A 15,065-nucleotide genomic window follows, 5' to 3' on the forward strand; every position below is an offset into this window, starting at 1 on the left:
CATGAGTGATCATGAGTGACTTTCAACAATAAATGTGTACTGTAGTCTTCTTCATGGAAAAATAAGACATCCCCTGAAAATAAGACCTAGGGCATATTTTGGCATTTCAAAAAATAGAGGACAGTGCCTTATAATCGGGGAAACAGGGTATGCAGACTTCCTGACACCAAAGATGATATTATGTTATTAGGACAGGGCGGTTCAACAAACCCCATACCTCCTAGTATGGAGTTGTCTCTTTAGACCAGGGGTGTCAAACTTTGGACCCCGGGACAAATCTGGCCCACAACGTCCTTTTTTTTGGCCCCTGAAGGAATCCTAAATATGAAGATAAGCTGGCCTGCCACTGCTATGAAATAGCAAGTAATGCCGGGAATTGTAGTAGCGGCATCACTCATGTCTTTAGACCAGCGACCTCTCTGCCTATGCGTGGCTCCGCATTGGGCTGTTTTATAGAGGCAGGGAATTGTAGCAGCAATGCTATTTGAGTGAAGAGGGAGTTCCAGCCACTCATAACATTAAGCCTGTTGGACTGTTTTCTTGACGCAGGGAATTGTAGTAGCGGTGCTATTTCCGTTTCAAGTTTGGCCCGGAACTTTGTCTAACTAATTTTGCTCCACTGTTTTTGAGTTTGACACCCCTGCCTTAGACAATCAACTTCTGCAGCATCATATTTATTAGTGAATGGATTAAGGTTTTTTGTGGTGTGTGAATATAAATACTATGGTATTTTTTTAACTGGTACAAGTGAAGAAGTATCTTGGAAGACTGCAAAATATATTACAAGAACACATCCAGTTGAATGTGACTAACTACCCCTAGATATACCTAACATATGATAATTGAAAATAGAACTTATTTTTATTTTTATATATATATATATTATTATTATTATTATTATTATTAAACAGGATTTATATAGCGCCAACATAATATATATATATATATATATATATATATATATATATATATTTAGCTCTTTAGTTAATGTGTAACTAAAGCCACTCTATCTGCGTTCCATCACAGGGCACCACCATCTTTTTTTCCTCTTCTTCCTAGGAACGGTCTTCAGCCATCCCATCTTGATCGGTCATGGTGGGAAATTGTAATTCCCACGCAGGCGTGCGGGAGTTCATTTATTCCCAGAACATGCAAGGGAATCTGGGATTGCCAAGTTTCCCTGGCAACAAACATTGCCCATGTTCATCTCAGTTTTTTCACATTTCACCAGAACGATCAGGCAGGTAAGATGGATTATTGCGGAAGGGACATCACCTGTCCCTTTCTGCAATAACCAGCTGCCTGCTCCTTAATTTTGTAAAGCAGGGCTTTAGTTCCACTTTAATTACTTTCAATTAACTTCCACTCTAACCACAATATAGGTATAACATTTATGGTGCACAAAATACCTACTAAGCCACAATATGTCTGAACTTGTCTGAGGTTAGGTCATTGTTAACGACTATATTATGTTAAGCACGTGGTCCATACTGAACAACATGGAATGCAGCTTGAAAAAACAGCCAGTGGCTGCCAATGGTACCATTGTGCATATGCAGCTTTAGGCTGTTAATCTGTCATTGAAGTATTTGGGGTGGGCCCCCAGCTATTGCTCTCCCTAGAATTTCTAATCTGTCTTTGCTATTTTTGCTATACTGAGCCTTTGAAAATCCAAGCAGGTTTATGTCACATGGACTGCAAATTTAATAGAGCCTATTAGTTGTTGTTTTTCTTGTGGCTAACTCATGGTCTGCTGTAAAGTGTCTGTAAAAGGAGCCATTATAATACTTCAGTTCCAATGTTTCCTTTTTGACATGTATAAAATAATCCATATTTCTACACATTGCTTAAATGTATTTTACCACCAGTTAACTGTCCTGGTTTTAAAGTTATTTTAACAAGTGGGATGACATAACAGTAAATGATTAATTTGACAATCTTTTGTGATTCCTTCCAAGAGATTATGGCATGATGGAGCTCCCTCCTCTCCATTACATTCTCCCATGCATGCTGAGACAAGCTCATCCAGTCTATAGATGTGTGTCTTGGTATTCAGACTATGCCTACGTGGCTGACTACCCTCAAATCTCTATGCCTATAATCATAGTTTACCACTGTGCAGAGTGACCTGATCACTGGACACCAACATATTAGAAACACGTTACCAGCTTGGCACATATTAACTGAGAGTTTTCCAATCAAAAGAGATGCAGCTAAAGGAAAGTACTCTTTGAGCTCCTGGCATCCTGGCAGGCACTTAAGACTGCAGTAACACTTTGTAAATGTTTACTGAATCACTCTCAGTGTGTAACTGTTTTGTGTCAACTCCAAAAAAGTGCTATTCATAGCATGCAATATAAAATACAAAATTATGTGAGCGTTGTCATGTGGGTTTGTAGGATGATCATTCAAAATATCAAAATGTCAGGATTGCTTTTAGTGTATTTCCATATTTCCTCCTAACAAATATTGATATGGAAGGGGAAGTAATGCATAGCATCTATAGAACATCACTCATGTTATTGGGCACAAGATGAGAGGGTGAAAACTAATTATGTTTTAACATGAGAACATGCAGAGATCATTTTCAGTACATGAATTATGTACAATGATATTATAATAATCTCAAATCTGCAGACAAACTAAATAAAACCGCATAGGGAGCAATTCCAATGAAGGTAAATTTGGAATAATTTCCAAAGATTGTCGCCATTCTGTACCTGCACTTCGTCAGTGTTTTTCTTTTTTGTTCTGCTTTATGAATTAAGTATGCTAAAGATTTGTGCTATGTTATACAGAGCTACAGTTATGATTATACATTATTCTGAAATGACAAACGTTGTGCAGACTTGTAGAATGTGATGCAGTGTACAGAGAAAATTCTCTATAGGCCAGTGATGTGCTACTCATGATGATCTGGAGGAAGGGAAATTTTATTGATTGTAAAAATGCTCTGTTCTTTTAGTTTTCAGCAGTCACAGAATGGACATTATTGTTCGTTTTTCCTCTGTCTAACTGCCAGGATTCCTGATCAAATTAGGCCTTGGTCTCTAGAACGTAATAAAAAAGAATCTAGGAGAGAGGGAAGAGAAACCCTGGCACTGGGCCCAGTGAACCACTGTTCGTGTCTGCTTGACAAGATACTTAAAAAATGGATTACATTTTTAACATGAAATTGTGTTATGTCTAACAAGAGTCCATGAATCAACAAAAGTATAAAAAAAAAGTATGTAAAAAACATAAGCATATCTTACTCTTACTGCTTTGTAAATTAAGCCATTTTATAGAAAACACAGAACCTATATAGCGAATAAAACATGACATATACAATAATTATTTATGCTGGGGATCACTGTGGCTAAACTATTCACCAGAAGTAATAAGTTGTATGTAAGTAAGGTTGATTGGTGTTCAAAGAACAGTGAACCCTAACCAAATGGCATTTAGTTTTCTATGGCTGAAATCATTTATCAGCATGGGTTTCCTGATAGTAACTACTATTCATTTTGTATTACCATAATTATTATGCTCAAAAGCAATCTTTCTAAAAAAGTAGATGGTACCAGAGAACTTCAGGAAAGATTAGTTATAAAATGTGACAACTGATTTTATACCCTCTAAAATACGGCTGAAGGGAAGGAAAATAGTAGTTATAATTCAGGCAGTAAACCATGTGTGCCAAATGATTCAAATGGCTATAGGAAGCTTGTAGGTTCATCACTTCTGCACTTTGAAATGAGTGTTCCAAATAAAGTTGGGGGTACTAAACAAGCGGAATTTAAGGTAATCTACACAGATTCTATTCTAAGGTATATAAGAATTATGGCTAACATGAAAGGTTCCAGACAAAACTAAAAAACAACTATACCCAATACTAGTCCAGACAAGACAAGACTTCCAGACAAGAGAATACTTTTTATAACATTATAAGGACAATCAGAAGTGTTACTGAAGTTGAAGGGAGTCAGGAGTTTGTGAAAAACAATTTCCCACTGCCAGCTGTATTATCTATCATGTGGCCTCTGGATAGACGTGGCCACAGTATAAAATTTAGTTAAAATAGACTAGCAAGTGAGCTAGCTCGGCTTCTTGCTTTCACCATCCTCATGAAGAAGATCCTTCATGAATATAAATAATTAATATAAATATGATAAAGATAATAAAAATCATTTGTGAGAGGCCATTAGGCAGGCAAAAAAAAAATCAAAGGGAAAGTTTGAATCTGAACATTGATTAGTAGGCTTACCATCGATTACAGTTGTCTTGGTATGTTGCTCCACTTGGATATATCTGGCCATTTTTAATACACACTATAAGAAAGTTATTGCAACAAGTCATTATTACTGTATTGGCTTATGAGCTTCTCAATTCAATATTAAAAACACACACTGAATATACTGGAAAAAAGAAAAAAAGCATCCTACTAAGAGGCATCCAATCATTCATTAATATCCAAATCTTGCAACGCTACAGACTATTGCAAACTGAATTATATTTCTTTTTGTTCTTTAACAGATTTCAGCACTCTCCGGAGGAAATAAATGCATGCTTCAAGTAAACACTATCACTAGCATTCCGCCAAAACTGCAGTGTTGGCAGCATTAACAGCAGCCGTGGAAAAGAAGTTATTGTCATTTGGTACTTTAAACTAAAGGTTGTTAGAAGGGTGCTGTTATATAGGAATAATTGCTTCTTTCTATTCACTAGAATAGAACAGAACTTTTGCAGCGGACTGCTGTTCTGCCTTGGAGGGTAAGCGGTAAAGAGTATCTAGGGCTTAAAGGCTCAATAAACTCCACAGGTCACTTTGTCTTCCTGCCAGCAATGTTCCCTACTAGAAGCTGTAGGCTTATCCACTTTCAGTGGCTCCTTTGGAACCCCCACCCCTGTTCCTCCACATCAGGAAAGTGTTTGACATATGGGCAAACGGTCACTTAAAGTTATGAGGGTAGGAAAAGCATTTCAAACTGTACTGAGGTTGATTTACTGTTTGCTCAGCAAAGAAAATTATCCTCTTGCAAGGGATATTTCATTCACAGTCGCTTAGTAAATGAGATTATGCTTTGTTGACTCCAAACATCCTATCACACATCATCATTATTATTATTACTAACTACTATTTATACAGCGACAACAAGTTATGCAGCGCTTTACAAAGTCCATTGTCCTGTCGCTATGTAAATGGTGCATAACAAATCAAATCCCATATATCCAATGGAGATGTAATTGTAATGTTTAAAGTGTTTTGCCCATGTGGATTAAATGGGCATGTTCACTTACCTTCTGCCCCAGCTGCATGTACTTGCTTTACTTTCTATGACTTGCTGTTCTGTTACAGGATACAAACTAAGGAACCTGTGTATTACTTAAAGATGATTCAGGGCTTGGGATTCTCTGGCTCCATGACACAGCACTGGTAGCCATTCTACAAGCACTAGTGCTGTCTTGTGGGAGAAAGGTGGGACTACCATATGTTCCTCAAAACCCAAGAGTATTGCTTATAAATCTACATTACCAGCACTAAACTAAACAGCAGAGAACTGAAGCAAATAGGAATATGGTAAATGCAACTGGGTAGAGCAGCAATTAGTTGAACCTGTTGGCGTACCCTGCATGGGCAACGCACAGGCTCAAGTAAGGTCAAAGTTTGCTCTTTGATAAAAGGGGTTATTTCAGCTAAATGTAGCCTATTTAAGTGTTCCACTAAGTAAACATAATAAAAGTTAAAGAAGAAACTAAAATGCTGTTCTTTTATCACACCAGATAATGCTAAAAATACATACATACGACGAATTTGGCATATCATGGATGCTTAAATTCTTAACAGAAAACAGAATGATGCTAGAGGGAAAATGAAGTGAGAGACGAATATTGTCAAAGGTCTTTACCCCAAGGTAGTACATAAAGCAAACTGTACATGTTGTGTCTACAATATTTTTCTTACCTTTCTGGATACCTTCAGGGGGACTAATGTTTAAACAAAATCCCCAGAAGTCAGGACAGCAGTCAGACACTGTTCGATTGCAGAACAAATCACAGTAGCAGATAGTATCTAAATAGGGCACTGTACAGGCATCATCTCTTTCTGGGCAGCAAGAACCCTTCTTCTGACAATATGAGCCACCTGGATCTCTAATTCCTAGAGTATGAAGTCCTGGGGCCAGCTCACGTCGTGTGCGAGACCTACGGGCTGTGATGTCTTTAATTACACCAATGCACAGCAAAAGTGAAGCAAAGAAAAGGAGCCTCATCTTTGGATAATGCGGTCAAAGTTCCTGCAAAGAGAAGAATGATAAAAGTGATGTTGACAGTAAAGGTTACTGCCTAAAGGCCTTCAATATTCCGAGAGGCTAAATTCCTATTTGGCATCAGAAAGTAGTTTTTCAAAATTACATTTTTATCACAGCAAAGTACAAAGCTATTTTAATATATTATTTTATAATTCGAAATAGGTAAAAATAAATATATAAACTAGAAAACATTTCTCTGCTGGATGCTCATAAATGTCTCAACATGCTAGTGACTTCATTTATCTTAGTGATTAAGAAATCTCTGTAGGTATGCGGACATGGTACAGAGGTGGGAGTAGAGAGAGCAGGATGATGGCTCAAAATATGTCATTCAGCAGTGGTGCCTGTGGCAATATAACACTACCTGCAGAAATGTGACTCTTTGCCCAATCTTCTAGATACAATTCTCTCATATCTGTAGACACTGGTTTCACAAGCAAGGTCTATATATATATTATGCTATGATCTGTGCCTTCAGCTACATCAGTGCTAAGACCATTCCATGCAATTACCAGGTAGAAAAAAAAATAAATGTAAGAAATTATATTTGCTCAGTTGTTTGAAATTCCCAGATTTATTAAACTAGTTAAACCTAAACTCAAGCCTTTCCTTTATTCTTGCACAGTTTGCAAGACCATTTTATTTATTGGAGTTTAGTTTTTTCATTCAAGGAAGATCAGAATCACATGTGAGGGTTACCAAGGGCAGTCTGCATGATAAATAGTCTACCTAGGAATGTCCACTCCTCCAGACTGACATTCACTCATCAAAGTTTGTTTTGTTTGCATAGCTCTTTCTAATAGTTATCTCACTGTTTGCATCAGTACTGAGGGCTCTTGCAAGAATACTGAAACAGAGTGCTCTGATGTTTTCAGGAAGTTATGTAAAGCACCCACCAGATCCTCCTATAAGCCATGATCTGCCTTACCTGCATATGGAGGTCCAATGACAAGGTCATCGGGACTACAAAATAGGTATGCAATAAAAAACATAAATGTTGTAATTAAAAATGTCAAATAAGAGAGAGGGAGGAACTAGGAAAGCAATATTATTATTATTATTATTATTATTATTATTAATAACAATATTAACAATAAACGGTATTTATATAGCGCAAACATATTACACAGAGCTGTACAATAAATAGAGGTAGCAAATGACAAACAGACACAAATAGTGGCACAGGAGGGGGAGATGACCCTACCCAGAGCTTACAATCTCGGCTTTCAAGCCTTCAGAATGCACTATGCAATAATTCAATGCCCTAGAATTGCTATCAGAAATAAATACGGTAATATTAAAGTAGAAAGAAAAGGCTTGTTAGCAGATTCTTTCCATCTATGCCTTCAGGCTACATTTAGCAGGTGAATGATTCTGCATTCCCTAACTGTACAAAACAGGTGAATAATACAGCTTTGTCATATCCGAAATGTACAGAAATGTGTGTGCGTATATACATATCCAGGGGGATCCTGCAGTTCCACTTTCATACTGAATTTACAAATACAGCTAAAAGCACACTGGCTACCAAAGCATCAAAGATAAGTATATCCTGACATCTGGAATCCACAGGTGAGTTCTTAGAATGTGAAGAATGACAGGTAGCTCCAGACAGGCAATGACCAGCTTCAGGGGATTTAGTAACCTTCGGCAGGCATCTTGCAAACAGACATGTATATACCATGCAAAACATAAAACCCAAATGACATACTTTGTGCAAAAAGCAGTTAGACTAAAGTAAATGTAATCTCTAGTTGAATGACATTTACTTTGTTATAGCATAGTGTAGCATAAGCAATTGCGATTTAGTTTTTTTAATGTTTAGTGTTTCTTCAAAGGTCTACTAGATAGAAAACAGTCCATCAACACATTCACAGTATTGCACAATATAGCCAATATCAGCATCCAATCTGCCAGTATGACTTATAAAATGTCAGTCATATGGGTATAAAATTGTAGATGCTTCTATTTACTGGTCTAATTGTACAGCTTATATATCTTGGCACCTTTACACTTCATCCAAGGGATCCTATCATCCCATCAAAATAACAAATAATAACAAAAATATGTTTGTTCCTATACTGTAAAACCCAACATCTAATTCTGAGCTCAATATTGCCAACAATATATTAATTATTGTCCAAATTTTATAACTAGTCAGCCTGTTTATGTCCCTGCATATCCAGCCTGGACATGGATTTAACAGCTGTAATGCAAAAAACAAAGAAACTGGATTAACCGTGTCCATATCATATGACAGCTTGGATATTTGCAAGATACTGTAAATTCAATATTTTAAAGTTCACTATGGTACAAATACATGCTTATTTAGCAATATGAGAACTAAGAGACACTTAGGCATGTGCATATTAATGCATTGCCGTGCACATTTGATGACGTCCTAACACGTAAGTGTTGCACATGGTAACAGGCACATGGATGAAACCACCCTTAAAGACTGGTCTAGGTATTCATCAGGAAAGCTTGTTATATGTATAGCCAACATCACATACTGAAATAGTTGTTTTCACTGTATTATTACATAACATTAGGCTGTGTCGCCTATTCCCTTTTTTTTAGGAAGCAGAAGAGTTGCGCTGCAGCTTGTTTGTATCATGTGAAATGTCCATGTCTATTCAATAAATATTCATGGTCTGATGATCCTTTTATGCTACATCACAGCATAAAATACAGTTATTATTTCAGTGCATCAGTGCCCTGGGCTGTGAAAAGTGCACCGGGTTCTGGTGAATGAGCCAAGCACTGTTCTAATCAAGACCTTACACCATCACCAATATATTCAGCATACATCTTTCTCTCTCCATCTTTGAATTCAGAAAGCTCATTTATTTTTTTTTTTAACCTGTACTGTACCTAGTATTGTACTATGTTATCATCTGGGGCCAAGTCCAGCAAACTAGGCAAATGGAGATGTTGGCAACCTCTCCAATACTTCCTCTGCATAATTACAGTATAGGGCCAGGTACCCTATACAGTGCTGAGTGGAGGAAAAGGTAAGTTTATTCTAATGACGGGGGATTAAAGCAAATGTATTACTTTGCACTGAATGGGAACAGGACAGGTCCTAAAGTGTCTTAAGCTGCGTACACACCTGCAATTTTTCTCGTTGGAAAGGATCTTTCACGATCCTTTCCAACGAGAAAAGACTGCACGATGCATGAACGATGCTGTACATACAGCACCGTTCATGCTCTATGGAGAGGGGAGGGGGAGAGCGACGGAGCGGCACCCTGCTGCGCGCTCTCCCCTTCCCTTTCATTAGGATCGGTCGTCGTCCATCGTCCATGGATCCGCCAGGACGGTCGTCGGACGATGGACGACGACCGACTGTACACATGGCAGATTTTCGCCCGATAATTGGCCGATACCGATTATCGGGCGAGAAAAATTTGCCGTGTGTACGCAGCTTAACTCTTAAAGTGGTTGTGTAGCAAGTAATATAATAAAGAATTGGACTTTTTTAAAGACATTGTAAGGAAAAAAACCTATTGAATAATTAGCTATGGTTTATAAAATCATGGGAAGAGAGAAAATGATATATTTTCATAAATCTCGGATATGTGATGGTTTATGCATTTATTGTATATGTATATTGTATATGTATAAAGCGTTTTTCTGTAGGATATACACTTTTTTTTAGGATATACACTATCAGCAGCACTGACAGAGCAATGATCACCTATATTTCAATGTCATAAACAAATCATAACTGGAGAGCAGAAGTTTGCCCAAGGCAGCATGTTGTATGACTAGATTCATGAGCCTATTAAAATGTCATTTGTATTCATGTTAGAACACTGACAATATAACATACTGTCAAATTCATCATCCCCATACCAGCAACACTAAAAGCTTCTCAATCTCAATCAAATTCTAAAGAGAGACACCCAAAGTCTGTTAAATTGAACATCTGGGCAAAAAAAGTTTCTACAAAAAAGCAAAAAAGTTGCTACATTTCTGTTTGTCTATCATTATCATGATCATTATATTAATATGATGAGAAACCCAAAATTTTACAGACTCACCCACCACTCATCTTCTAAAAGGGATACTTGTTCCTGGGTGTCCTGTCTACAAATAGATGTCCTCTCTATTATGCCAGATTTGTCTCTCTTCCCATCGTGTCCAAAATTAAATATATATACCTTCAGGCATTTATATACTCCAAGGAAAATTGTTCATTATTGAACCGCTGTCTGTCTGTGACAGATGTTTAATGGTAGCAATGGTATCTTCAATTGTAGTGAATTTTTTCCTTCCAACTCTCACATCCTGCTCCCTTTATCCACCTTCGCTATCATTAAAGATCTGAGATTGATGCTGAGATTTACTGTAGGAAAATAGTTTCGGTACCCTCTGTGACCAACATACCACACATTGGGAAACATCCTGTAGATGTGTTACAGCAGGTATGAACATATTTACTGATTAAATCTCTGCCAAGAAATTGATTACAGTATGAAGGTATTTAAACAATGTTTTATTTTGACATGAATGGGTGTCTAGAATAAGCAACCCTCTGCATTGAAAGTCAATTATGTAGAACGTATATACGTTACGTGTGAATATAGAGAAAGCCTTTGGGCTATGTCTTTAGGATTATTATTATAAACACACATGCTTACTAAAGTGAATATTCATAGACATTGGTGGATGTATATCTGCTGTGGAAGTCACGCTACAGCCACAGTCACTAAGTGATTGGGTTACTAAAGTTACTAAAGTGACATATTGTTCAGGAACACTACAGGCAAACCTTGCGCAGCTTTTTGTTGTACATTAACACACAGGGAGACTATACTTGTTAGACTCAACAAACAAAAGGTGTCAGTTCTATACACATATCACGTGTGTATTTTTCCACCTGAACATGACCATATATGATATTGCTGCAGTCTTCTCAACCATTACTCAGACATCAAAGAATGTGCCATGCTAACCTCACGCAATACAATCTGACTGTTAATTATTGTCCAGGTACAAAAAAAGTAAACATGAGCAAGACTACATATACAATGTCATTATAAATATGACATCCAGGTGTATGAAATACCAGTTGGTTAAACTTTACAAGTTAGTCATTTGTAGTGGACCTACCTATACATTACAAGTGGACCCTCCCTCTATATAATTTGTGACCACTTTTGTTCATGAGCCAGATTCATTCTAAAATCAAATCTTGTAGAACAATAAAAGCAAATCTTCATATGTCTGAGCAACTGTGGCTATCCATAAAGAGCACCTGTAAACATTGCTGCATTTAGATCAAGTTGTTTTTGTATTATTGTCTTCCACAGCCTTCCATAACCCTGGCTAATGTTCCTTGGCCAAGTATGCTTGGAGGAAAACTCAAATAGCTGGGATTTATTTTTGTATAATCACTGCTGTTACCCACAAGAAAACTATTGTTATCCACAGGACCCCTCCCCTATTTTGTAGGTACAAACAAGCATGTTCACCAGATGTTTATAGAACAATTCTTTAGCAAAATAATAAGTCATGAGCTGAATAGCACGTACACTGTTTATTTATTGGAGATGAATGATTACATTTGCAAAAGAAGACTGTTTAGCTGCTCAAAAATGGACAGCAATTCCACTTCATCAGACATTTCTGCCCAGTTTTGCTATTCTTAAGTAGACTAAGTATATACATTGTATTTTTCTTTCAAAGTTTTTTTAATCAATATTATGATTGTGATAGCAAACAATCTTTGAGTTTGACTACCAGTATTCAATGTACCATCTACTTGTCCAATATCTGATCTTCTGATCTGAATTATTATCAATTTCACTATTAGTGGTTTTGATTTCAATACAATGGGTAACCATTCTACCCATATACTGCTCACGATTACAATTGAAAACTGAATGGTTTTGATCAATCTAAATTTTATCTATCTGAAAATATTGCATATTGCATACAGTATTATATATATATTTTAATATATCACTAGCAATAAATAAACATCAACTTTGCTAAAGGGACATATATACTGTATAATGGCAGTACTAGAAACATAAAACCTCTTCCTAATTCAGCTGATGCAGACACCATTCATAAATTATATTCTCTAAAGATTTAATGTACAGAGCTGCGTAATATGTTGGCGCTATTTAAATCCTGTTTATTAATATTAATAATAATAAAGAGAAAAAGCAATGATCAATCTCTGCTCAATAAAGATGTACAACAGGCTGTAAAATCTATGACTGGGAAAACAAGTGTCGTAGACATATCAGGTTATTCCCAAATAGTCTCATAGCATGTTATACAAAAAGCTATGTCACCCTGTTGGTTGCAATGCATAGTTCACATGGTTCTCCAAAAACTGACATCAAATCTTACCTAATTTGTCAACCCTTTAATACCTAAGTGGATAAATAATCTGCTTCATACAGCTGTACACAATGTAATGCATACAAGACCACATTGTGGTTAGTGCTCCGGTTTCCTCCCACATCCCAAAAACATGCAGTTAGGTTCATTGGCTTCCCCCTAAATTGACCTAGACTACATTAATGACATATAACTATGGTAGGGACATTAGATTGTGAGCTCCTTTGAGGGACAGTTAGTGACACAACTATGGACTCTGTACAGCGCTGCGTAATATGATGGCGCTATATAAATACTGTATAATAATAATAATAATAATAATAGTGCCTTCCAGGTGCCCAGTTTCAACCAATAGGTGCCCAGGAATGGTTACAGACAGTTAGGATGGAGGATTCTGGGCTATACCTAACACCTGAAAAAGTAGAAAAATGTCTTCTTCACAAACATTTTCAAATGCCATTGGAATTCCTAAAAACTGCTTAAGAGGTATTTGTAAAAAATTCCCATCAAAGTCCATGGAGCAGCGGAGTAGTCTTTGCCTGGAAAACAGCAACGCAGCCGCACTGCCTGAAAAAAACTTTTCAACCACTCTCATTAATTTCAGAGGTAATAAGAGAGCCTGACAGCTCCTTTACATTTTCTGAAACTAGGTTAACCGCCAATTTGAACAATCCCTTAATGATATAAGTCTTTGTGAATGAAGAATACACAGCCAGGCAGTGCTAGTAAATCATTTAAAGAATGAAGAATTGGATGCATTAACACCATATCCATAACCCACAATACTATTATTTATGAGATCATCTAAGTAGTGAGAATGTTTTTTTTTGTGTTTTCGCTTTCAAGGTAATTTAGGAAGGCCACATAAATATATATATATATATATATATATATATATATATACCTATAGTACACACAGCCATTGAGAATTACCTACATTCCAGGTCACATTGTCTGAATATGTCTCTCTTCAGTCCCAGAAACACTGGAGTTTTATTGACAATATTTCACATTTTTTCCTTACTTATCTACAGCCGAAGGTTGAGATTGGCATTGAAGGCAGGAACTGATAGAGAACGGCATGCCTGTGCGTAGTGCACACCGTGAATTCAGGGTCATCTAGACCTGCCCATCGTGGCAAAAAAACTTGATTGAAATTGCTTACACATTCCAGTATACAGAAAGGAAGTTCAGATAAAGTACCAATGACACATGTGGTTATTTCTAACCACCAGGAATGTCAAAAAGTAATAACAAGTAACTGATAATAATAAAAAACACTAAATGACAGACCACTAAGTGTCAGAGCCACAGCTTATCAAACATGTCCAAGGCATTAAAGAATGACTATTCTGGTTACCCAATTCCTGCGCTAGAGAAATTATCTTCGGTCACTGGGAAACCATACATGGTAGAATGGTACACTTTAAAAAGGAATTCTGCAAATAAGCTGGAAGTTCAGAATACCGTCATAAATAAGACAAGGACCCTTCCCATGCAGTTAGATTTATTTATTTAAATGAGGGAGAACATGAGTGGAATATAACTAAATATATATAGCCATGTATAGATGCATTTTTATTTTAATGTCAGATACAATAGGGAAGGAATAGAACCTCTGTCAATTTTTAATAATATCTGTTAGAAGATTTATTTTCTCTTCCTTCTACTCTATTCCATATTTTGTTTTTAAATTAGATAATAAAACAAAAATAATTTAACATTTTGCTAATCTTTCCACATAATCAGAACAGCCATACACTATTCTTCAAGATGATGTAGTACATTTGCCCACATTCTGGGGCGCAGGAGGGTATGCCTACTAGAATAGGTACAGCACAATCATATATAATAAGATCATATACACAAAGGTGTCATTCTTTTTTCTCTTACTCCAACCATACTGTACAGAAGAGAAGTGCTCAGGATTAGCATTGCAGCAGTGAATTGCTCAGGGTTAATATTGGCATGTCTCTTACCTTGGCACTCCAGGTATGCAGGGACCATGCAGTGTGTGTGCACTTGTTGGAGTTGTGTGTGGGATACTCCTTATGTGCTGTATATGGACTTTTCTGGAAACTCCCACATTGCTGTCATAGCCAGTGCATGTGAGGCGTGCCCAGCCATGACTACACTCATTCCTTCCCATATCAGCAACTCACTGTGTCACTGCTTCCCATTTCATTGGGCTGGTTATTAAAATACTTTAGTAAGAATATTCGAATATAAAAAAACAATGCTGAAGTGCTTAAAGGGGCTCTTTCATCATCATAAAACTACAGAGAAACGAAAAAAAGTGTTTTAAATGCTTAACTGTCAGTCTTCCCTTCCCACACCTGTTTTTTTTTACTCTCCAGTGCCTTCCTGACTATTCCAAGGGTCATTACCCTAGCACAGTCACCTACCTCCTTGCAC

At 36.9% G+C, this 15,065-nt stretch overlaps 1 protein-coding gene across 1 annotated transcript in view; it reads right to left on the minus strand.

Moving 5' to 3' along the window:
- The window catches only part of TINAGL1 (tubulointerstitial nephritis antigen like 1), a 30,712-nt gene extending 15,988 nt beyond the window's left edge, over positions 1-14,724 (minus strand). Inside the window, exons 1-3 of the mRNA XM_072418687.1 lie at positions 14,630-14,724; positions 5,945-6,275; positions 4,247-4,310 (exon numbers count right to left, since the gene is read on the minus strand). Of these exons, the coding sequence (XP_072274788.1) occupies positions 4,247-4,310; positions 5,945-6,251 (371 nt within the window). The 5' untranslated portion in view covers positions 6,252-6,275; positions 14,630-14,724. The remainder of the gene's footprint in view (positions 1-4,246; positions 4,311-5,944; positions 6,276-14,629) is intronic.
- Between the last annotated feature and the right edge of the window lie 341 nt (positions 14,725-15,065).

The sequence above is a fragment of the Pyxicephalus adspersus genome, chromosome 1 (genome assembly GCF_032062135.1).
Source record: "Pyxicephalus adspersus chromosome 1, UCB_Pads_2.0, whole genome shotgun sequence".
Lineage (NCBI taxonomy): Eukaryota > Metazoa > Chordata > Amphibia > Anura > Pyxicephalidae > Pyxicephalus > Pyxicephalus adspersus.